At 41.3% G+C, this 24,415-nt stretch overlaps 4 protein-coding genes across 4 annotated transcripts; all 4 read left to right on the top strand.

The window, feature by feature from the left end:
• The first annotated feature begins 983 nt into the window (after window positions 1-983).
• On the top strand, window positions 984-4,758 carry LOC128440109 (extracellular calcium-sensing receptor-like). The gene is made up of 6 exons (XM_053422702.1): window positions 984-1,177; window positions 1,510-1,807; window positions 1,941-2,726; window positions 2,829-3,056; window positions 3,151-3,274; window positions 3,851-4,758. Exons 1-6 carry the CDS (start codon window positions 1,089-1,091, stop codon window positions 4,756-4,758), a joined length of 2,433 nt encoding a protein of 810 aa, XP_053278677.1. The 5' UTR covers window positions 984-1,088.
• Window positions 4,759-5,494: 736 nt separating this feature from the next.
• LOC128440100 (extracellular calcium-sensing receptor-like) lies at window positions 5,495-8,636 on the top strand. The gene is made up of 6 exons (XM_053422692.1): window positions 5,495-5,631; window positions 5,751-6,039; window positions 6,217-7,029; window positions 7,111-7,338; window positions 7,466-7,592; window positions 7,717-8,636. The coding sequence occupies exons 2-6, from the start codon at window positions 5,785-5,787 to the stop codon at window positions 8,634-8,636; spliced, it is 2,343 nt and encodes a 780-aa protein (XP_053278667.1). The 5' UTR covers window positions 5,495-5,631; window positions 5,751-5,784.
• A 3,209-nt stretch (window positions 8,637-11,845) lies between these two features.
• On the top strand, window positions 11,846-15,248 carry LOC128440099 (extracellular calcium-sensing receptor-like). The gene is made up of 6 exons (XM_053422690.1): window positions 11,846-11,985; window positions 12,066-12,354; window positions 12,516-13,328; window positions 13,733-13,960; window positions 14,119-14,242; window positions 14,335-15,248. The coding sequence occupies exons 2-6, from the start codon at window positions 12,100-12,102 to the stop codon at window positions 15,246-15,248; spliced, it is 2,334 nt and encodes a 777-aa protein (XP_053278665.1). The 5' UTR covers window positions 11,846-11,985; window positions 12,066-12,099.
• Window positions 15,249-16,089: 841 nt separating this feature from the next.
• On the top strand, window positions 16,090-23,038 carry LOC128439689 (extracellular calcium-sensing receptor-like). The gene is made up of 10 exons (XM_053422080.1): window positions 16,090-16,241; window positions 16,745-16,853; window positions 16,952-17,167; window positions 17,937-18,445; window positions 20,062-20,118; window positions 20,237-20,507; window positions 20,612-21,397; window positions 21,566-21,796; window positions 21,906-22,029; window positions 22,125-23,038. The coding sequence occupies exons 1-10, from the start codon at window positions 16,090-16,092 to the stop codon at window positions 23,036-23,038; spliced, it is 3,369 nt and encodes a 1,122-aa protein (XP_053278055.1).
• The last annotated feature ends 1,377 nt before the right edge of the window (window positions 23,039-24,415 follow it).

The following is a 24,415-nucleotide window of genomic DNA, read 5'->3' as shown; positions in this document are numbered from 1 at the left end:
TTCAACAAGCACAAACCCTCAATTAAATATTAACACAAACAAAAAACGTTTAGATTCAATGAGTTCTCGTTGTTGGCCCAAATTTCAGTTTGGGTCAAGCCAGTGCGTCCTCCATGTACATCTGCTAACGTATGAACTGTTACACATTCAGTCATGAATAATTACTTTATGTCTTGTATTGTTCATAAATAAACTGCACAACTTTGTTCAAACCACAGAACCTAAGACATCAACACAGTACTACACTAGAGCCCGCAAGGGTGAGAACTGTCATTTATCAATAATGATCAGAATCACTCTTGCATTAGATATAATGTGAATCAAATTGGAAGTATGGTCTGGGGAGACTCTGAGGAGAAGGGGCAACGCTCTGTGCACAGCTGGCTTACGAAAAAAAAAAATACAAATAAAAGTGTTCAGTTCGGGCACAGATGTATTTAGTCAGAGGAGCCATTACAAAACATCAGAAAGACTGAGTCACTACAGCTTGTGAGTGCAGGAGAGTAATTGCAACTAACCAGCAGATGGCGACGTCCAAAACCGAGATTAAAATGAAACTGAATATTAGACATGACTGCTTGTTGTGTAAGTACCCCCCCCCCCCCCCCCCCGTGAATCTTAACTTACATTATATTAAAACAAAGTTGCTTTTTTTTAAATGGGGGGGGGGGGGGGGGGGGGGGGGTTGCACTTATGTGAATGTTCTTATCTGAAACACACACTCGTAAAAATATATTTAAAATAGGCTTAAACCCTAAACTCTTCTCGTCTTTTGGCACCTCCCTCCTCTTGCCCCATCTCCGAGGTCCAGAGCAGTGAATCATCACTGTTCGGGTAACATTTTATATGACGCTCGTAAATGTATAAATACCAGTGCAAAGCCTCTGATTTAAACTCTGGCACATGTGATGCCATCAAGTGGTTAATTTCTCTAAGGCAGAAGAATGACGTCCATTCAGAGGTGGCCAGAACAAGGGTGGGCACTTTTACAGCTGCTGCTGGTGGCGTCTTTCTCTCAGGCTGAGGAGCCACAGTGCAGGCGGAGGGGGGATCCTGAGAACCCTCCACTGTCTCAGGATGGGGACATTATGTTGGGGGGAATCTTCTCTTTCCACAGCAGCTGGAAAGACAGAGAGGAAACCTACACTCACAAACCACTGCCACTGGAGTGCACCAGGTAAATTATTCAGTAGAAATCTATATAATGGAAAATATCTACTGGATGAAATGAATAGAGATACAAAACAGGTTAAAACAAATATAATCAAACTAAGAAAATTCAAATTATGTTGTGTGCATTGATACCATCAGAGATTTTCATTTAAACTGCTGTGAGAAAATACAATTGTTTAAGTTTAAAAAAATGTACCGACATAAAAATGAATTGAGTTTGTTCAACTTATAGTCAGCAAGTTATATTCACACAATTCCTAATTAGAGTGTGAGGAAAAACACTCCATGCATTTTATTCAGGGAATTGTTACTATATCTATAACTGTTTGCATTTAGTTTGAATTTCAGAGGGTTCCAGTTTGCCCAGGCTATGCTTTTTGCCATCGAGGAGATTAATAACACCACAAATTTACTGCCTGGCATCTCTTTGGGATATAAAATGTACGATGCCTGTGGCTCCATCGCCAGAAGTGTGAGGGCTGCTCTGGCCTTGGCTAACGGTAACGATGTTGTATCTGCCCCCTCCGCCACGCCGTGTACCAAACCTGCACAGGTGCAGGCCATCATGGGAGAAACCTCCTCCTCTCCGTGCATGGCTATAGCTACCGTCATCGGGCCATTTCATATCCCAATGGTTCGTACGTTTCTTAAATGTATAATGCTTGTGACCTTTTTTATAATTTTTTGCTGCTTAGAGTAAATTAGGAGAGACATTTTTTAAATATTTTACATCTTTATCTTTAGAGGAAATTTCTTTCTTCTTTTAGATCAGCCACTTCGCCACTTGCGCTTGTCTCAGTGACAAAACCAAATACCCGTCCTTCCTCAGAACAATACCCAGTGACTACTACCAGAGCAGAGCCCTGGCCCAGCTGGTCAAGCACTTTGGTTGGAGTTGGGTTGGAGCCATTAGAACCAATGATGATTACGGAAATAACGGCATGGCTACATTCACAGAAACTGCCCGACAGCTGGGCATCTGTCTGGAGTACTCCGTGTCTTTCTTCAGAACAGACCCGCCCAACAAAATACAAAAGATAATCAACGTCATCAAGGCTTCCACCTCTAAGGTGATTATTGCTTTTCTCTCTCACTTGGATATGGATGTGCTGATACATGAGCTGTCCCACCACAACCTGACTGGTTACCAGTGGGTGGGCAGCGAGGGCTGGATCTTTGATTCTCAGACTGCAGAAATGAATGGGCATCACATCCTTGACGGGGCCATAGGCCTGTCCATCCCCAAAGCACATGTCAGGGGCATGAGAGAGTTCATACTGAATGTGAAGCCACTCAATTCATCCGGTAATGAAATGTTTACAGAGTTCTGGGAGGCTTTATTCAGCTGTAAGTTCAAACAGACCACAGGGAACCAGAGAGAATGTACTGGGGGTGAAGATCTGACCCAAGTGCACAACAGCTTCACTGACATGTCTCTCATGCCGATATTTAACAATGTCTACAAAGGAGTTTATGCTGTGGCTCATGCACTTCATAGCATTCTTGGCTGTAATGAAACATGTAACGACAAAGTGCAGCTCAATCCATTGACGGTGAGTTCTTACACAAGAGATAACACTTCCACAGTTTCTTATAAGCAGCCTCTCTGTGATAGACTTAGAGGATGTTTATTAACTATGATCTGTCTTCTTTAGATTTTACAGCGCATAAGAAGGATTCAGTTCAAAACAAAGGAGGGAGACAAGGTTTACTTTAATGAAGATGGCGACCCAGCAGCAGAGTATGAAATCATAAACTGGCAGCGAGCAGAAAGCGGGTTTGTGGAGTTTGTCACAGTCGGTCTTTATGATGCGTCTCTACCTGCAGACAAACAGCTGAATCTGCACAATACGTCTTTAATCTGGGCACAGAACTCAAAACAAGTCAGTATATACCTGCAGTATAATTGTGTGGTTGCACCAAAATGAATACAACTGAATGCACGTGTATTTCCTCAAGGTCGTTTTCTTCATGCAGGTGCCTGTGTCAGTTTGCAGTGAGAATTGTCCCCCAGGAACCAGGAAGATTCTCCGGAAAGGAAAACCTGTCTGCTGCTTTGACTGTATAAGATGTGCAGAGGGAGAAATAAGCAACGTCACAGGTCTAGTGATATATATTTTATATTTGAGTGGTCATCTGATCTGGAAAAGCGCTATATAAATACAAAACCATTTACCATTACCATTTACCATAAATCTGTTTTCTAATGTCCAACTCAGGTAATGTTTCCTGGGGGGGGGGAAATGTGTAGTTTCTCTATTACAAATAAATGAAAAAATGATTTGTGAATTAAACATATCAAACAAAGCAAAGTGTCATAAATCACCTAAATATATTGAATGCAGTTATAACTTCAAGTCAAATTTGAAGACCCCATGTGAAAAGTGAATTAACAAAGTTATACCAATATGAATTATGCAGCAATAAGCGTGAAGCCTGCGAATAATCTAGCATATCTGCACATTTCCTTTAGGTTAGTTGTCCGTTGCAATCACAAGATGAATGTCTTTTTATTCTAAAAAATATAATACAACAGTAAATATGATTTATTGAAAAGACAGTTCCTATAAGTGGCCAATGTCAGGGACACAGTGTAGACTTAGTGTAGATGCTATAAAAGAACAATGAAATTAATCTAATCTACTCGGAGAGTCACACCTGCTGTAATACTTTTCAGATTCTGTCTCCTGTGTGCGGTGCCATCCTGAATTCTGGTCGAATGAGGGAAGAGACGCCTGTGTGAAGAAAGAGGCAGAGTTTCTTTCGTATAAAGAAGTAATGGGAGCACTGCTCACCGCGGCGTCCCTGTTTGGAACATGTATGACAGCAGTCGTGACACTCATCTTTTTCAGAAACAGGAAAACTCCCATCGTCAGGGCAAACAACTCGGAGCTGAGCTTCCTGCTGCTCTTCTCCCTGACTCTGTGCTTCCTGTGCTCCCTGAGCTTCATCGGCCGGCCCTCTGAGTGGTCCTGCATGCTGCGGCACACGGCGTTCGGCATCACCTTTGTCCTCTGCATCTCTTGTGTCCTCGGGAAAACTATGGTGGTGTTAATGGCCTTCAGGGCGAGACTTCCAGGCAGAAATGGGATGAAAATGTTTGGTCCTGCACAGCAGAGGCTCAGTGTTCTAGGGTTCACTCTCATACAGGTTATTATATGCATCTTATGGCTGACAATTTCTCCTCCTTTCCCGCTCAAGAACTTTAAAGAATTCAAGGACAAAATCATCCTGGAGTGCGCGCTGGGCTCAGCTGTAGGATTCTGGGCAGTACTCGGGTATATCGGGATTCTGGCCATTTTATGTTTCATTCTTGCTTTTCTGGCGCGGAAATTACCCGATAACTTTAACGAAGCCAAATTCATCACCTTCAGCATGTTGATATTCTGCGCAGTCTGGATCACTTTTATTCCAGCCTATGTCAGCTCTCCTGGGAAGTTCAGTGTAGCAGTGGAAATCTTTGCTATTTTGGCCTCAAGTTTTGGACTCCTCATTTGTATTTTTATTCCAAAATGTTATATTATCTTATATAAACCGGAGAGGAATACAAAGAAGAATATGATGGGGAAGGTGCCACTAAAATAGATAGAATGGCACATAGTAAAGCACCTTACTCCAACAAGACCCAATTGTCCCCTTAAATCTATCAAGCAGAAGTCATAGATATCACTTTTCTTAATATGCATGATTTATTTTTTATCAAGATTCATAAATCCTTCCCTGGTAAAACTGAAAAAACACCCCATCCGGCAATGTTAAGAAAGTATGTATACACACCAACATCTAATTGGTTCTTTCTTGACCCATACAGCATGATTTCACCAAGTTTCGTATTAAATCCATTTAATAGTTTTAGGTTTATCCTGCTCACAAACAAACAAAAGCAACAAACTAAAGAGTGGTCGCAATATGTTCTCATGCCATCATTGTTTCTACATAATAACTGTCAAATAAACAACTCTATTCTGTATTCTATACTGTACTGTATATCATTTAATTTGCAGCATTTGATTCAGTGTAACATAGTCAGTATAACTAAAAGCAGAAGCCTGATACATATTTCCATTGCCGATTTCCCAAAGTTTAATTCAGTATGCAAAGTGAAATCAAAACAATAAAATCCAGTTTCACTGACAAAAGCATCCTTGGCTTTACTTGTTTGGCTTCATCTCCTGAGGCTTGAGTCCAACCCCTCCTTCTTGTTGAAGGTGTATAAAGCCCCGCTACGAGACGCAGGGTCGGGTGACCAATAACCACTATGCCTTTATTGAGGCTGCTCCTCTCGGTTCTGCTGATTGGGTATGGAGCCGCCGTGTGCCGCCTGCAAGGCTCCGCACGACCTCCTGAACTGGCCCAGGATGGCGACCTTGTTCTTGGAGGCATCTTTTCTTTTCGCACAGGGCAGGATTATGTGACTAATACATTTCAGACAGTTCCAGATGTACGAAAGTGCAAAAAGTATGTATTGTGTGCCCTGTATAGTATATTTCCAAAGTGTCTGTGTATGTTTGCCTCTGTATTTGAGACTGTAACACACTGATCAATTATTTCACGTCATTTCTTCCTCACCACCTCAGCTTCAATCTCAGAGAATTCAAATTTGCTCAAGCGATGATCTTTGCTATAAATGAGATCAACAGAAATCCTGACATGTTGCCGAACGTCACGCTCGGTTACAGGATCTATGGTGACTGTGGGACCATGGACATACTGAGAGCTGCACTGGCACTGGTGAGCGGAGTGAAGGAGGAAGTCAGGGACAACAACTGCACTAAAGTGGAGACGGTGCAGGCTATACTGGGACATTCAGGATCCAGACCAACTATTGCATTTCAAAAAGTGGTTGGAGGATTTCATATTCCTGTGGTAAGTAAAATAATACAAATGCATTATGTCATATGTTAAATTCTGTTAATTGGGCTGCTGTAAACTTACTCTGGTCTGCAAATGTATATCTATAGGATTCATTTAAATGGTGATTCTGCAAAATCATTAAATGTTAATGGGTATCTTCCAGTGACACGTTTCTGTTTTTCACTACAGATCAGCCATTTTGCCACCTGCGCCTGTCTGAGCAACAGAAAACAATATCCCACCTTCTTTCGAACGATTCCCAGTGACTACTACCAGAGCAGAGCCCTGGCAAAGCTGGTCAGGGTCTTCAGCTGGAACTGGATCGGGGCTATAGCTGTGAATAACTATTATGGCCGCAATGGCATTAATGCATTTATCCAAAGTGCACAAGAATACGGCGTCTGCATTGAGTATTCTGAATCGTTTTCATCGTCAGGTCCTCCTGAAAACCTGCAGAGAATAATAACGATCATTAAGCACGCCACCTCCAGAGTTATTGTAGCCTTCATGACTCACAGAGAAATTAAGCTGTTGGCAGCAGAGTTGTACAAGCAGAACATCACGGGGCTGCAGTTTGTCGGCAGCGAAGCCTGGATCACAGATCACTCTCTGACAGACAGCGAGGGGCACAGCATCCTGGAGGGTTCACTGGGCTTTGTCGCCAGCCGAGCTGAGATCCCGGGGCTGGGGGAGCACCTGAGACGGCTCCACCCCTCACAGTTCCCCCACAGTCAGTTTGTCAGGGATTTCTGGGAAGAGACGTTCGACTGCTCTCTGAATGAGAGTGCAGACACACAGAGAAAGCCATGCAGCGGCTCTGAGAGCCTGCAAAACGTAGAATCACAATTCACTGATGTGTCAGAGCTGAGATTCACTAACAATGTGTACAAGTCAGTTTATGCAGCGGCTCACGCTCTCGATAACCTGATTAAATGTGAGGACGGTAAAGGACCCTTTGCCTCTGGGAGCTGTGCTGATCCCGAACACATTCAGCCTTGGCAGGTGAGAAAGCTCAGCTCTGAGTGACGGTGTGATAACAGCAGGAATCTGTCTTTTAATCTCTTTACAATTTCTTAATTATAGGTTGTGCAGTATCTCAGCACTGTGAATTTCACCACCGGTGAGGGGGAGAGAGTTTATTTTGACAAAAATGGAGACTCACCGGCAAGATATGAACTCATTAATTTACAAACGGCAAACAAAGGAACTATGAAAGGAGTCACAGTTGGCCGTTATGACGCTTCTCTTCCAGAGAGTCATCAGTTCATAATGAATAACGTCCCAGTTGTCTGGGGAAACGGGCTCACAGAGGTAAAGTGGAAACTGAGGGCTTGATTCTTTAACCTGTGTCCTGATTTACTGAAAACTGCTCCAAAACCTAAAATTGGATTTATAAGTTGATTTTATTACATTTCTGATGTGAACTGTGGCTGTGTAGGAGGCGCCTGTGTCAGTGTGCAGTGAGCGTTGTCTCCAGGGAACTCGTAAGGTCCTCCAAAAAGGAAGACCAGTCTGCTGCTATGATTGCATACCCTGTCCTGCAGGAGAGATCAGTAATTCAACAGGTAAATGCAGTGGCCCACTGCAGACAAAACATCTGTATTTGCTGAGAAAGAGACACAAAAAAATAAAATTTCATGAATAATGACTGTTAAAACACATTTCTCTGCATTGTTTTTCATTTTGCAGATTCAATAGACTGTATGAAATGCACACCAGAGTATTGGTCCAACGGCCAAAGAGATGCCTGCATCCCCAAAACAATAGAATTCTTGGCATATGATGAAATCCTGGGAAAACTGTTGGCCGCATTTTCATTACTGGGACTTTTTTTAACAATGATCACGACACTTGTCTTCTACTGCAACATAGAAACCCCACTAGTACGAGCCAACAACTCAGAGCTGAGCTTCCTGCTGCTCTTCTCCCTGACTCTGTGCTTCCTGTGCTCCCTCACCTTCATCGGCCGGCCGTCTGAGTGGTCCTGCATGCTGCGACACACGGCGTTCGGCATCACCTTCGTCCTCTGCATCTCTTGTGTCCTCGGGAAAACTATAGTGGTGTTAATGGCCTTCAGGGCGACACTTCCAGGCAGAAATATGATGAAATGGTTCGGTCCTGCACAGCAGAGGATCAGTGTTCTGGTGTTCACTCTGATACAGGTCGTGATTTGCATTCTTTGGCTGACAATCAATCCTCCGTTTCCTTTTAGGAATATGTATCTCTATGAGGACAGAATCATCTTAGAGTGTGCGCTGGGATCAGCTGTCGGCTTCTGGGCTGTGTTGGGATACATCGGACTCTTAGCCATGTTGTGTTTTGTTCTCGCTTTTTTGGCTCGAAAGCTTCCAAATAATTTCAACGAGGCTAAATTGATCACCTTCAGCATGTTGATCTTCTGCGCAGTCTGGATCACATTCATCCCGGCATACGTCAGCTCTCCTGGGAAGTTCACTGTGGCTGTGGAGATATTTGCCATCCTGGCCTCCAGCTTCGGACTCCTCTTCTGCATTTTCCTGCCAAAATGCTTCATAATCATTTTTAGACCTGAGCAGAACACCAAGAAACACATAATGGGAAAGACATCAAATAATGATATACATTATTGATCTAGGATTTATTTAAGTATTTATGTATAGATTTTTAAAGTGTTTTCATTTCCTGCAGTTTTCGTCTTCATATCAAAGTGTAATAAATATTTAACCTCAGAAATGATTCTGGAGTTTTTCCACAAATCTTTATTCCAACGAAGGTAAAAAAGGGGAGGCACCTCCAACAATAAGACAGTGTACAATAATAATAAAAACAATACAGTTCTACTCCCAATTCTTTACATCTAAACACAAGTTGTGTTTACAGTGTGAGAAATATACAAGTATATATATATATACAGTATATATATATTTATTTATTACAGTCTGCAACTTAAGAGACATTTTATTAACCTAATAAAATCCTTATTGCCAGACGATAAAAATGCTCTCGAGCTCGACTGTGAAAACAAGTCAAACTGTAATAAAATATAAACCTTCAAATGTCAATTTGACTTTCGTTCCCACACATGCACCAGACTAAATGAACAAACTCAGAAACACACTCAAGATCTCCCCTGAATAAATGGAGGAATTTCATACAACAGCTAAACTGACTGAGACAGGATAAATATGAGAATAAAATAATAAAGACATTCTCAAACAAACAAAACAAACGGGAAATTAAAATACATGCTTGGAGTGAATGACCCAGACCAAAGATGTTGTAATACATTTCCCTGATTAACACAGCTGCACCTCTCCTTAGGTTTTACAATCTGACATCCGAAGAGAATTTGAGAACCTAAAGTTCAACAATAGTTAATTTACAGGGGAGGTGAAGGAGAAATAAACGATTACAGCTTTTTACTTGGGATTCCAGGATGTATGTAGTTCCCAGTATTGAAGAAAAAGAGTGACTGCAGTTCATCTTTGTGGCCAGAATTAGGGTTAATGTGAGGGCAAGTGATAGGATGCTGAGAATATGATTATGTTGGGTTTGATAATTACTTTAATGTTTGGGAATGTAGTTTTGAATCAGGTCAGGATTCACCATATTGCAATCACACTCTTACATGAAGCCACAACTGCTACAAACATATCACCACACGAAATGACCCCAATGATCCCTAGTTCAGAACAAATACTCACATGGAAATGTGGAACTGATAAACTTTACTATGGCACTAATAAAATAAGTTTCTGGTTATTTACAATACAGCATGAGGCCTCCAGAGGCAGAATTCCCCTGACATGGGGAAACAAATTTTGACAGACACTTTTACAAGTTCACACAAACAATGATGCAATACGACAAAAACAAGTCTTACACATGTACACAAAAAACAAAGTTGAAAAAACACATCAGAATGAGATGAGTCCTCATCTGTTGTGCATCTGCCTTTAATACCCGGGAGTGTGGCTCCTGTGAGAAAACATAGGAGCCGCTGGGCTCTGTAATGCAAACACAACAGATTGCTTCATCAGGAACAACAGGTGTCTTGTTTCCTCAAGCAGAAAAAACAGGCGCTTCATTAACGAACGCCTTTGTCACAACAGGTAAATGTTCAATTTAAATTGATTAAGGGTTTGTTGTGATCTCTCTGACGGCCTCTTTATTTGTTTTCTCAGCTCTGACCTCACGATGATCTCTGCAATTCTTTGGCCTGTTAGTTTTATAATATAAGTTAACATATTAATTCAAGTACTTTTATCTCCATTGTGTGTCACTGTGTGTTCATATTGAAAGTTGCAAATCATATATTTTCGAAGGACATTTCTTAGGCCCAGAAAAATTATTATACACTAGTAAAATGTGTACACTAGACCACTAAATTGCTATTGTTGTTATACAAAAGTCAATATTTCTTTTTTCACAAATAGTTTATAAGTAATCACAGAATGGGCCAATTCGGCTTCACCAGCCATTTCCTGATTACATGACTGAGTTAGTGTTCTGCCTATACTGAGCTGCTGGGTGCTGAGCAGCTCCATTAGTTTGTTGGCTTATGGACACCACTGTGATATTGATGACGGAGGAGTAACTCTGTCACATTCCTCCACCTCAATAAAATCCTGCCGGTCGTTGGGAAGAGTCCAGACTGGTTCTCTCATCTTTATTCCACCACTGACATCATGATCATAGTTTTTAATATTTGTATTTATATATGACGAATAAACTTAATAAATCACCAGTTGATTTTAGATTGTTTCTGCTTCAGAGAGATGAACATGTGGTGTCAGATTGTTTTCGTTTATTATGGCAGTCAATACGGGATAAACTATCATATCTATATATTATATACAGTAAATAAAGCATCTACATTGTTAAATGTTTAAATTATTTTAAAATTGTGTCTTTGACCATGAGAAACCGGATTTTTGTTGTTGTTTTTAAACATTGTACTGTGAAAAGAGAAGGCTACACTAATTTGGATCAAACTATAACGGCTCTGAGCAGAGAGAAAACCTCCTGCGGCCCAACAGTTCCCTACAATTCAATCAAACTGTGCCAAATGACACAAACTCAAACTGTCAGCTTCCTGCATTTGTCTGATTTCTTTCATTGAGATCAGGAATTATCCCCTAAACAGTGATAATGAAAAAAAAATGCTCTCGAGAATATTAATGAAATTGTAAAAAAACAAAACATTCCTGGATCTGCCCCTTGATCTACATCCACAAAAAAAATGTTTTATCATATCTTCCCTGTGTCATAAAGCATTTTTCCACCAAGCTTGGAGGAATTCTGTTTTGTAGTTTTTTGCTAAACTTGTTCACAATCACACAAATCAACCAATGAAAAAATGGACAGATGGGATAACACAACCTAATTGGCAGAGGTCATAAGTCTATTTTATTAAAACAATTATATACGACTAAATGTGGATTATTTATACAACATAACCAACATTGATGTTAATTGATTGATTGCTGTTGTTTCATGAGGTTCATTGAATAATTGTGTTAAGACCTGAAGATTCGCTCAGATTTGAGATGTGGGTTGCACCTGCTCCTGTAGTAAAAGCAAAATATAAGTGAACAATATATATTTGTGCGTATAACTTTAACATAAGACTCTATTACTGTACATACCACATCTGTCTAGTCCCTGGGGTGCTTTACACTCAGGTCTCTGCATAGATACGAATTTGATCATGCATATGCAGGGTATAAAGGGTGCAGTGGGGGACAGTGCTGAAGAAGCCTGCCTGCAGAGGGAAGCCATGCCACTGTTGAAGCTCGTCCTCCTGGTTCTTCTGATCGAGGGGGTGACTCCTGTGTGCAGGCTTCAGGGGACAGTGCAACCACCTGAGCTGACCAAGGCTGGAGACTTCACCTTAGGTGGCATCTTCACCTTTCGCACTGGCTACAGAGGCAGTGTGCCCACATTTCAAACCTTACCCCATCCTCCAAAGTGTCTGAAGTAAGTATGTGTTTTTGTAGTTTGATATCGTTCTCTGATCTGCTTTCTTGTTTAAATCTAAATACTGTTTCTGTTTCTAGCATCAATGTAAGAGAATTCAAATTTGCCCAGACCATGATCTTTGCAATCGAGGAAATAAATCAAAATCCTGCAATTCTCCCTAACCACACACTGGGCTACAAGATATATAATTCCTGTGGAATGACAAACATCATCAAGGCTGCTATAGATTTAGCCAGCGGGCGCAGAGAGGTCATAGACGAGAGGAACTGCACAAAGGCTGACACTGCCCTGGTTGTACTGGGCCATTCGGGCTCTGCACCCACCATGGGATTCGCTCGGGTTATAGGACGATTTCAGATACCAGTGGTAAGGATTGACCTTTGCTCCTTCAGTCTTTGCAAAATCATTCATCTTTTAATCACAGTCAAATGGTTGGGGATATGTCTAATTCTAGATTTTTTTATGTAAGAGATGCTCTCTTTATATGTGGTAAATGACAAGTATTGTTTTTTTTTACTCTGGCACAGATAAGCCACTTTGCAACCTGTGAATGTCTGAGCAACAGAGAGGAGTTTCCATCCTTCTTCCGAACCATTCCCAGTGATCTCCACCAGAGCCGAGCCTTAGCGAAGCTGGTCAGGCTCTTCGGCTGGACCTGGGTGGGGGCGATTAGTAATAAAAATGACTACGGCATCAACGGGATCTCTTCGTTCATACAAGCTGCGCAAGAAGAGGGGGTGTGCATAGAGTATTACCAGGCCTTTGAGCAGACGGGTCCTCTCCGTGAGTTGAGGAAAGTGGTTGAAACTGTCAAGCACTCCACCTCCAAAGTCATTGTGGCCTTCATGTCGCACCGAGAGGTTAAAGTGCTGGCAACAGAGTTGTACAAGCAGAACATCACAGGGCTGCAGTTTGTGGGCAGCGACGCCTGGATCACAGATCACTCTCTGACCGACAGCGAGGGGCACAGCATCCTGGTGGGCTCACTGGGATTTGTCGTCAGCCGAGCCCGGATCCCCGGGCTGGAGGAGCAGCTGAGGCGGCTTCACCCCTCACAGTTCCCCAACAGTCGGTTTGTCCGGGACTTCTGGGAAGAGACGTTTGACTGCTCTCTGGGCGACGACACAAACACACAAAGAAAGACCTGCAGCGGATCGGAGAGCCTGCAGAGTGTTGAAACATATTTTACAGATGTCTCAGAGCTGAGGTTCACAAACAATGTGTACAAGTCGGTTTATGCAGCTGCTCATGCTCTGCATAACTTGGTCACGTGTGAAGGGAAGATGGGCCCTTTCTATGATGGGAGCTGTGCCAATAGCAAACACATTCAACCGTGGCAGGTGAGGAGGAAAACAAAAGAGTCGTTGATGTCTAATATCACTTGTTCTAATGTCAGAGGCCGAGAGAGCTCAACGCACTACAAACTAAGAAAACACACAAAACAACTTCATCAACACATGCGCTGCAAAAACACTTGCACATACAGAAATGACCCAAAATTGTGATGAACCTGACTGTAGTTCAGTGCTTTGTGAAGTAAAAGTCTAGTCTGGAACTTCACAAAGCAATAAAATACAGCCGGGTTCATTGAAGCATGTTACTGTATTTGAATGTGTTATTACTTTTTGCGTGTGTTTTCTAAATTTGCAGTGCGTGGAGCTCTCTCGGCCCCCGTACATAAAAGTCAACTTAAGCAGAGAAAAAGAGAAATCTGAATTTGATTCATCCTCTCTCGTCTTTACAGGTGCTGCATTATTTACAGAATATCAACTTCACAACAAGTCAAGGGGAGAGAGTGACCTTCAACCAGAATGGAGATTCACCAGCGAGATATGAACTCATAAACTTGCAGCGTGTCACTTCAGGCACCGCGCACGTTTCCACCGTCGGTGTTTTCGACGCCACTCTGCCCGGCGAGCGTCAGTTTGTCATGAACGGCGTGAAGATAGTCTGGGGTGGAGGAAGTCACATGGTACAAATTCATGTTGCTTTTTTCTCACATTTCTGGGTTGTCAGCCACAATGTGCTGCTCCACAACATTTTATAATCCATAGAATTAACTGATATACAAACCCCCAAAAGAATTTGCAGTGTATGGGTCACATACAAACTCTTCAACATGTGCAGCAGGTGCCTGTGTCCGTGTGCAGTGAGAGCTGTCCCCCTGGAAAACGCAAAGCCCTGCAGAAAGGAAAACCTGTTTGCTGTTATGACTGTGTACCGTGCGCTGAAGGAGAAATCAGCCAAGTCAAAGGTTAAAGAAAAAACACAGTAATTTCCCAAATTGAATGAATACTCTTAGTTAGCTTTCGGTCTAACCAACTTTATTGTCTCTTTCAATAACAGACTCTGTGGACTGCTTCAAATGTCCCATTGATTACTGGCCGAACACCAGAGGAGACACGTGCATCTTGAAGGAAATTGAATTTCTGTCCTATGCAGAGTTCATGGGGATTATTTTAACATTCCTTTGTCTGCTTGGAGCAGTTCTGACAGTTGTGATAGCACTGGTTTTCTATCACTTCCGGGAAACTCCCCTTGTTAAAGCCAACAACTCTGAGCTGAGCTTCCTGCTGCTCTTCTCCCTGACCCTGTGCTTCCTGTGCTCCCTCACCTTCATCGGCCGGCCCTCTGAGTGGTCGTGCATGCTGCGACACACGGCGTTCGGCATCACCTTCGTCCTCTGCATCTCTTGTGTCCTCGGGAAAACTATAGTGGTGTTAATGGCCTTCAGGGCGACACTTCCAGGCAGAAATATGATGAAATGGTTCGGGCCTGCCCAGCAGAGAATCAGCGTTATGGCGTTCACTCTGATACAGGTCGTGATTTGCATTCTTTGGCTGACAATCAATCCTCCTTTTCCGTTCAAAAACTTGAACCACTATAAGGAGAAGATTATACTTGAGTGTGCGCTGGGATCAGCTGTGGGCTTCTGGGCTGTGTTAGGATACATCGGACTCTTAGCCATGCTGTGTTTTGTTCTCGCTTATTTGGCTCGAAAGCTTCCTGATAATTTCAACGAGGCTAAATTGATCACTTTCAGCATGTTGATATTCTGTGCAGTATGGATAGCATTTATCCCGGCTTATGTCAGCTCTCCTGGGAAGTTCACTGTGGCTGTGGAGATATTTGCTATTCTGGCTTCAAGTTATGGACTTCTTTTCTGTATATTTATACCAAAATGTTATGTTATTTTACTGAGACAGGAACAAAATACCAAAAAGCACATGATGGGAAAAACAAAAGATATTCAATATTGATTATATAACTTATTTTGTGACAGTTTCTTTCATTTATATTACAACTTATTATGTTTGTGTCAAATAAAGTTATAAAATTACAACAAAATGTCAATAAAATTAACAAACTACTGGTATCCTAATTTTCTGAATGTAACACTTTATGCAGTAAATATATATGATGGTAGATCACCAATAATCATTTTGAGATGTATATTATATTGTGTTTTGTATTTTATTTTATAAGAAATTGTGACCAGTTTGCCTCTTTATCATAACTTTTTTTCAGAACAACAAGATTATTATTTTACTATTTTTACTCAGAATGGTGGGGAAAACAAAAAAACATGCAGAAATGATGAGATCTAATGGTGTCAACATGGAGCAGAATCGTGTGGAATCCACGTAGAGCAAAGGAAGGCCTTACCCAGTCTATAGCATATAATATATTAGAAATACATAGTGGATTAATATTATGTGCTACATGCCTAACACAACAGTTGATACACATGATTTCTTTAAGATGTTTTACTTATACTGTATCCACATGTTTGCAAACACATGCACGTGAATAAGTGCTAACTGTCCGGCCTTCATTAAATTCCTGTCGGTAAACCGCAAAACTGACCATTATTTGGAAACCGGCCTCATGTGTATTCGAAATAGATTCATTCGTCCCTCAGTTCCGACGCAAAAACTTAATTTGCATGTATCTCTGAGAGTGGCCCAATAAGTTGCCTCCTACAATTGGTTAGAAGAGAGGAAGCTATAAAACACGTCCTTCCAGCGAACGTGACTGTGCCGAAGGCGAGGCTCTGAGATGACAACAGTCACGTTTGTCTTCTTTACACTGTTCACTGGGATGGTGTTGTCTGGCTCATGGCTCAGCCTGGACCAGTGTTCTGAGCTCACCGGGTACGGGCAGGATGACGAGACAAAGGGCTGCAGCTCCAACGCATCCACTCAAAATGCTGTCGCTCATTACACAACACAACTGACAGTGAAGTGTGAAGGGTGAGTATATTGTTGGTAAATGACTGCCGATGTTTTCTCCAATTTCCTCGACCTTGTGTCTTGCTCGTTGACCTGCTTTATTTTCTTTTCTCTTCTTGTCAAGGACATAAAAAGACAATTAGATCATCACTAGAGGAGGTTTTATGAGTCAATTACAATTTAAAGAGACAATCGGGTTATTACGCTTTTTATGTTGCATTGTTGGATTCAGTGTTGATTTAGCTCATGTCAGGGTAATGATGGTGAGCACTTGAGAAAAAAAAGCAATGTATGACGGTAATAATGTGTTACGACTGTGTGACGTTTTTTGCTGCTCGATGTAATCATGAACTGGTATTTGTCTTTTTTTTAATCCCTCTATTTAGTTCTCCTGATTTGAGATCAGCCTCTGAGATGATTCACACAGGACTCCCACAGCCCAGGGTCACAGAGGAGTCCTGTTTATTTCCTGTTCTAACTGTGAACCTCATGTTCTCTAATGGTTATGTGAAACCTTTGAGAAGAGTGACGGAAACTGTGAATGGAGAGAAACGTAACAGCCACGTCTGCAAACGGCACCAGCTGTTGGTGTGTTTCCAGTCAGTAACCAGCTGTGTTTTACGTACCTTCGAGGTGAGCCCCAGAGGTTGACAGTCATCATACTCATCATGTGAAATGAGATCAAAATGTATAAATGATCATATGTGTTGTGTCTGTAAATTCCTTCATAGGTAAAGATTGACAGTCAGTGCACAGATCGGAGCTGTAGAGGTATCTTCCCTGCATCTGTCCTGAAATCTGCAGCACCCTGCTTCCACATCACTGCCCTCATTCTGGAGAGCCGCTGGAAAACGATGGGTTGCATCTGTGTCTGTAAATCATGTAGAAATCTGCAAGTCTTCTTGTGCAGAGAACTTGAACCTGGATTTATATTCATCCTGGACCAGGTGAGCCTGAAGAGCCAAACAGGCCTGATGTCAGGGTCTGCTATTTGCGGGTTTTTAACATTATTTTAGTATTATTATTTTCCATTTTACCTAATTTTTATAAACTCAATATGTTTTGGGGAATTTACAGTGCTCACTAAAATACAGTAATCTGTAGAACCAGATATATTCAAGCCATAAACTCATGAAAGCCGGTTATTTCATATTTTATTTTCAGGGATGGATGTTGTCAAGATATGTTGCTGATATTACAGCTATGTTAAAATATGCAGGAGCTGCACAGAAGCATTTTTATTAAGCTAAACACCTTCAACGCTAAAATACATATATGAAAATGTCTATTTTGTCATCTACAAATATTCTATCAATTAAATGTGGTTATGACATAGTTATCACAGGCACGGGTAATCCTGCAGTATCATCATGTTGCCTATATTTGTTTGAAATAATCCGTGATTGCAGTGTGCTGTAACAATTTTTGTATCAACAGATGCTAAGTTAGAGAAAAGCATCCATGCACTAAAACCTTTAGTTCTCACTAATCCAGTGCTGTTTGTAGGCCTCATCTGCCACTGAAGGCATTTCAAACCTTTTCAGGCCTTCAAGAAGAAAGCGAGAAGAAAGCAAATGAATCCAAACAAGATATTTGCACAGATTTGAGTGTGCAGATGCTTTTTCTCTCATTCAGTTAGATTTGTGTAAAGCTCCGGGCACCTCAGCCAAGCCTGATACTGTTTGACTTGTGCTTTTTTTCCCCTTATAACAACAGATGCTGCCGAAGTTCTGTGCAAAACAATGTGAGAAAGGCAGAGTGGAGAGTGTGCAGCCTGTCCCCAGCCGATGGGTTGGACGTTTTTTCCTGGCGGCCGTGTTACTTCTCGGGACGTACATAAGAAGAATGAAACTATCACCCAGTGCTGTGAATGAGAGTAACTCCACAATGGCAATGCTCTTAAGCCTCACACTGCACTCCTTCCCCACCCAGCAGCCCTCTGAGTGGCCCAGCATCACTGTGGGGGTCTCTGTCGCCGTCTACCTCTCGTGTGCTTTGGGTAGAACTGTGCATGTGTTACTTGCCTACAGGGCTGTGATGAAACTGCTATGTCCGACACAGCGGCAGTTTGGAGCTCTGCCTCTCACTGTGCTGTTCCTCTGGTTGACCTGTGGCCTTCGTCTGCTGAATAAGAATGTGAGACACTGGATGGAAGACGCACTTGCTGAGGGCAACGGAGGATCAACTCTGAGTTCCTGGGCTTTGTTAGTGCTGCTGGCTGCTTTGTACTGCATCTCTGTCTCACTTCTCAGCCTGCTGCAATTCATCCTGATGAAAGTGAATTTTTTGAGTTTACTCTTACATGTGCAACTCGTTACCTGTCTTCAAAATTCAAGGATACCAACAAAGTATGTACTGGTTATTAAGATCCGCAGGTTCATTTAAAGTTCATTCAATTAACATATGTTCAAGCATGTCTCTTTAACATTAACGACGTCGCAATTTGATTGGAAATGTGGATTGAAAAGAATTCTAAAAAATAAAATATCAGTGTAATTTCCCCTTATTTATGTTTTCTTGTAATATCAAACATTAAGACTAAGCTCCCAGCTGTACTAACCCAGTTTTGTTGGATCAAAGTATAGTATACATATATGATATATATTTAAAACACGTATACATGGCTGTTTATGATATCATTAAATCTTTTTAACATAAATGGGTCTTTATGTGTGCCCCTCTCTTGTCATATTGTACTAATGTATAACTTTATGTGGCAAAAATCCACGGTTTACTAAGCAAAGGATAGGTTCCTGGTGCTTTCTTGTTAGACATATCATGTAAGGTTGCAGGAAATTTGATGAGACTTGCCGCTTTAAAAAAAAGGTTTTACCTTGGTTAATCTCTGATCATGAGTTGCACCGACTGGTACGTCAACAACAAAAAATATGAACATGTAATCTAATTAAAACCCTATACTATATAAGCAGTATGTGTGTGTTTGTGTGTTTGACATATTATGTTCAAGATGCCAACAGGCACCTTGACCTTTGACCACCCAAATCTGATGACTTAATCCTCGAGATCAAGTAAACGTTTGTGCCAAATTTGCAGAAATTCCCTGAAGGTCTTCCTTGAGATACCAATTTCACAAGAATGGGAAGCTGGGTGTGAACTACGTGTCATATCAAGGGGGTTGGAGACCACTTGATTGACACTTAAGATCCCCTGAAAAACTTTACACATTAACAATGAACCATCACTAATCTTAAAGTTATTACGAATCTGAGCAGTTCTGAAGTTTACTTTGTGTTTGAACATGTTTGAACACATTGAAAAAAAGTCCAACATGCACACTCGTAGTTCAACTGCCACGCACAATACGAGACAATTATTCTTATTCTTATTCTTATTTGCCTTATATGTTTTTAGAGATCCACAGCTGGCAGACTTCTGTAATTTACCGGAACCATTTAAATAGATACAGCACAACGAAACAACTTCTATCCACAATGTATTTATTATTTTTCAATCCCGTGCAGAGCCCCAGAGGTAACAGTTAATGAGTTCGGTCTCCTACACGTCAGTCATTGGGCTGGGATTCTTAGAAGTGCAGTAGTGCGTTGAGAATAATCTCATGGGATTTGGGAGTACGTTCACATTGGCTGTTGATTCTTCTCTCATGGTAGAAAGAAACACTATAAAGGTCAGTGCCCAGGTCAGAGCTGCCTCGGTGAAGAATAGGGAGACTCATTATGGGTTGGATCTCTTGTATCCTCTTCACTCTGCTGGCAGGGATAAAGTCAGAAAAACAAACATGCAAAGTGATTGGGCAAACAGGGTTCAAGGAGTTTTCTAAAGATGGTGATCTCATTATCGGAGGAGTTTTCTCTTTGTCTAGTACACGCAAATTGATAGACAACGGCTACCACGCATTGCCGTATACATACTGCGAAAAGTAAGTGAATGTGCAGTAGAGCCTGTCTATGTTATGTAATCGGGTCGTAACGTGTTTTATGTGTGAATGTGATCAGCTCTAATGTCATTTATTAAAAATAAGCAAACACTGTGTGTAGGATGAATGACAGGGAACTGAAGTTTGCCAGGATAGTGATGTTTACAGTGGAGGAGATCAACAGAGATTCTAAGCTCCTTCCTGGATTGAGTCTGGGCTACAGGCTGTACAATGGCTGTGGGAGTGAGAACCTGATTCGAGCAGCAGTGGAAGCCGTATATGGAGAGGATTCAAAGGGCTGCGCTGATCAGATACAGGCTCTCCTGGGCCATTCCTCCTCCGGAGTGAGTAAAGATATAAACATCATTCTCAGCCCGCTATCCATTCCACAGGTGAGGACACGTGATTGGTAAATAACTGGGATTTATTAATGTTTCTATCTTTGAAGAATGTTTATTCTTTCTTGTTGTAGTTAACCTGTTTTCTTTCTTTTAAGGTGAGCCATCTCTCCACTTGTGCTTGCTTGAGTGACAAAAAGCAGTTCCCCACATTCTTCAGAACTGTGCCCAGTGACCGCTTCCAAGTCATTGGTCTGGTGCAGCTCATGAAATACTTTGACTGGCGCTGGGTGGGGATTATTTATACTACGGGCTTGTACTCAGACGAAGGTACAATGGCATTTGCAAAGGAAGCAGAAAAAGAGGGCATATGTGTTGAATACCGGTTACTTTACTCAAATACAAATGTAAAATTTCTTGCTATTGTGGAGGCTCTGAGGAAATCCTCGTCCAAGGTGATCCTCTTGTTTTTGCCCTTATACTACACCAAATCGTTCTTGTCGAAAATAGAGAAGTATAATATCACTGGAAAGCAATGGGTTGGCAGTGAGGCTTGGATCACTCAAACAGACCTGGCTTCTGATGGGAGAAAGAACCTTTTGCAGGGGGCGATGGGCTTCGCCCTCCCTCAGGCCTCAATACCAGGTCTTGCTGAATTCTTACTCAGCTTTAAGCCCTCTGATGAACCACAAAGTGCTATAGTTAAAGATTTCTGGGAGTCGTTCTTTGACTGCAGCTTCTCTCCGTCAAATACTTCTGCTACGTGTACTGGCAGAGAAGATCTCAGCACAGTCTCCAGTGAGTACACAGACGTGACACATTTTAGGGAAGAGAATAATGTGTACAAAGCTGTGTACTTGGTGGCATATGCTATTCACGCACTACTGCAATGTCACAATGGCTCAAATCCAACCACTGGAAAGTCCTGCGTGACTAAAGACCAAGTTCAGCCTAAATTAGTAAGTTCTGGTATATTTACTCTGGCTTAAGATACTTAATTTTAATGTTCCTTACCTTGATGTTAATTCAAAAACTTTAACATTTGAATATTCGCTACAAATCGTATTGATTTCTCGGAAATATGCTGAAATGTCATGATTGTCCTCTTACAGGTGTTGGAGCACATTAAGTTTGTGAACTTCACAACACAGAGTGGGGCCAAGGTTTTCTTTGATGAAAATGGAGACTCAGTTGCCCAGTATGACTTAGTTAACTGGCAAATAAAAGATGATGGCTCTGTTGAGATCGTAAACATCGGTCAATTTGACACGTCTCTTCCAGAGGGGAAGAAATTCCAACTAAAAGACAACACCAGGATAGTGTGGGAAGGAAACAGTATGCAGGTGAAGTGACCATTTGTCTAATTAATTCTCCCAGCTGAATTACATTGTTTTCCTACAGTGCATTTAGGTGCATTTAAGAATTTTCACACGTTGTGTTTTCTCTAATCAGGTGCCGAGGTCTGTTTGCAGAGAGCCGTGTCCCCCAGGGACTCGAAAAGCGCTAAACAAGCATAAACCTGTGTGCTGCTTCGACTGCTTTGAGTGCCCCGAGGGATCAATTAGTAATGAGACAAGTGAGACAGAAAATGAATTCATTCATGTTTGCAATAGAATTAGAAAAGAAAAGAAATGCATTAATTAAAATCTCTCTCTCTATCTCCACTGTTAGATTCTCCGGACTGTTTGATCTGTCCACCTGAACTTTGGCCGAATGAAAAGAAAGACCAGTGTCTCCCGAAGCCGACTGAGTACCTCTCCTACAAAGAGATCATGGGGGCACTTTTAACTGGATTTGGTTGTGTAGGCATATTTTTGTCTCTTCTGATTTCAACCATTTTTCTGACTCATAAAGAGACTCCCATTGTTAAAGCCAACAACTCCGAGCTGAGCTTCCTGCTCCTCTTCTCACTAAAACTCTGCTTCCTGTGCTCCCTCACCTTCATCGGCCGGCCCTCTGAGTGGTCCTGCATGCTGCGACACACTGCGTTCGGCATCACCTTCGTCCTCTGCATCTCTTGTGTCCTGGGGAAAACTATAGTGGTGTTAATGGCCTTCAGGGCGACACTTCCTGGCAGAAATATGATGAAATGGTTCGGTCCTGCACAGCAGAGGCTCAGTGTTCTGAGTTTCACCCTGGTTCAGGTTGTAATTTGTGTACTTTGGCTCACAACAAACCCTCCGTTTCCAAGGATGAACATGAAATACTATAAAGATAAGATCATCTTAGAGTGCGCTCTGGGGTCAGCTGTCGGGTTCTGGGCTGTGCTGGGTTACATCGGACTTCTTGCTCTTTTGTGTTTCATTCTTGCTTTTTTTGCCAGGAAGCTGCCAGACAGCTTTAATGAGGCCAAACTGATCACTTTCAGCATGTTGATATTCTGTGCAGTCTGGATCACATTCATCCCGGCATATGTCAGCTCTCCTGGGAAGTTCACTGTGGCTGTGGAGATATTTGCTATTCTGGCCTCCAGCTTTGGCTTGCTGACATGCATTTTTGTTCCAAAATGCTACATTATCATATTCAGGCCAGAACATAACTCAAAGAGACACTTGATGGGGAAAATACCACCAAGGACACTTTGAACTGTAGTTTTAAAGGTGTTGAGTTAACTGCAAATAAACTAGACTCACAGCCTGAAAAATATTGTAGTAAATTACAAGTTGTGATGTGCTGAATAAAGTAAATGAACCAAATCAATTCTTTTAGATTTTTTATTCATGAACTCAACTGAGTGTAAGCAGTGTCTGAGATTTCATTAGATTGATTTTGAATGTAGAATTTAAACAAATTCAACAGAAATATTTACATTTATATTAGTTAATTCAATTTACTGCAGTGGAACAGACAAATAAAAGGTGTCAAGAAACAGGCTCCACTATAAGCCGCTACAACTGCACCCAGTAGAGCACATACCTCCTCCAAGGCCCAACAGTCAAAGGTAACGCTCTGATAAATATCACTCCCATAGACTTGCTAGATTTTTCTTATCGAGGTTCATTAATTACTCTCTGACAAATTAAAGAAATGTTGAAAGATGCCCTGTCTCACAATGATAAAGAAAGTAAGAGAAAATTCCTGGATCTGCCCCCTGATCTGGATCCATATTAAAAATATTTGGTTTCTCCATCAAACCACTTTTAGTAACCGTCCTAGAGACAATAAAAACACAGAATTACTAACTCAATACTCTTCCTGTATATATGTGATTAGTCATTATAGAAGCCCCCCTTGATTATTCCATGGACTTGCTAGCATTGTAAAAAAAATCTTTCAGAATTTAATTTGTATTGTTATATCCAAGAAAACAGGGTGAGGTGATGATAAGTGGAATCACAGAGTTATGGCCATTTACAGCTGTTTTATTAAAAACACATTTATTAATGTTTATAAAATCATGTATCAGTAACTACAGTGTAAACAGTACCAAAATAAAATGTCACGTCATCATTTTTATCAATAACTATATAAAAAATAAGATTTACATGTAAAAGGTAATTACATGATAAAAAGTGACATATCCTTCAGGCAGTGTATATGTGTGTACAAATCAGATTAAACCAATTCAATCCATAACCTCCAAAAGAGACCTGTTCAGCTTTTGGAGGAGCTGATCAGTTTCCTCCAGTACATTTTAAAATTGTTTATGCCATAGAAAAATGATAAGCAGGTAAAACTGGGAACACGCAATCACATATTTTTGTATTTTTTTGTACAAGGTTAGTATTGTACATCATGAAGAATGCACCTTCTTCAATATGCTTACTTAACAAAGCTGTCACGGCCTTGCAGCTAAAATGAAACCAGCACTTTCTGCAGTATTGAATATGTCCATAACTGAATACACTCATTATGTATGTATATCTTTGATGTAGGACTTTACGCTTTGATTTTGACATTTGCTGTTTTTGATTTTGAATGACATGAATTATGTTTATATCTGTTAGAACTGGTTTAACTTG

The sequence above is a fragment of the Pleuronectes platessa genome, chromosome 5 (genome assembly GCF_947347685.1).
Source record: "Pleuronectes platessa chromosome 5, fPlePla1.1, whole genome shotgun sequence".
NCBI lineage: Eukaryota > Metazoa > Chordata > Actinopteri > Pleuronectiformes > Pleuronectidae > Pleuronectes > Pleuronectes platessa.
Note: the sequence above shows the minus strand (reverse complement) of the source record. Positions and strands in the feature narration are given on the sequence as shown.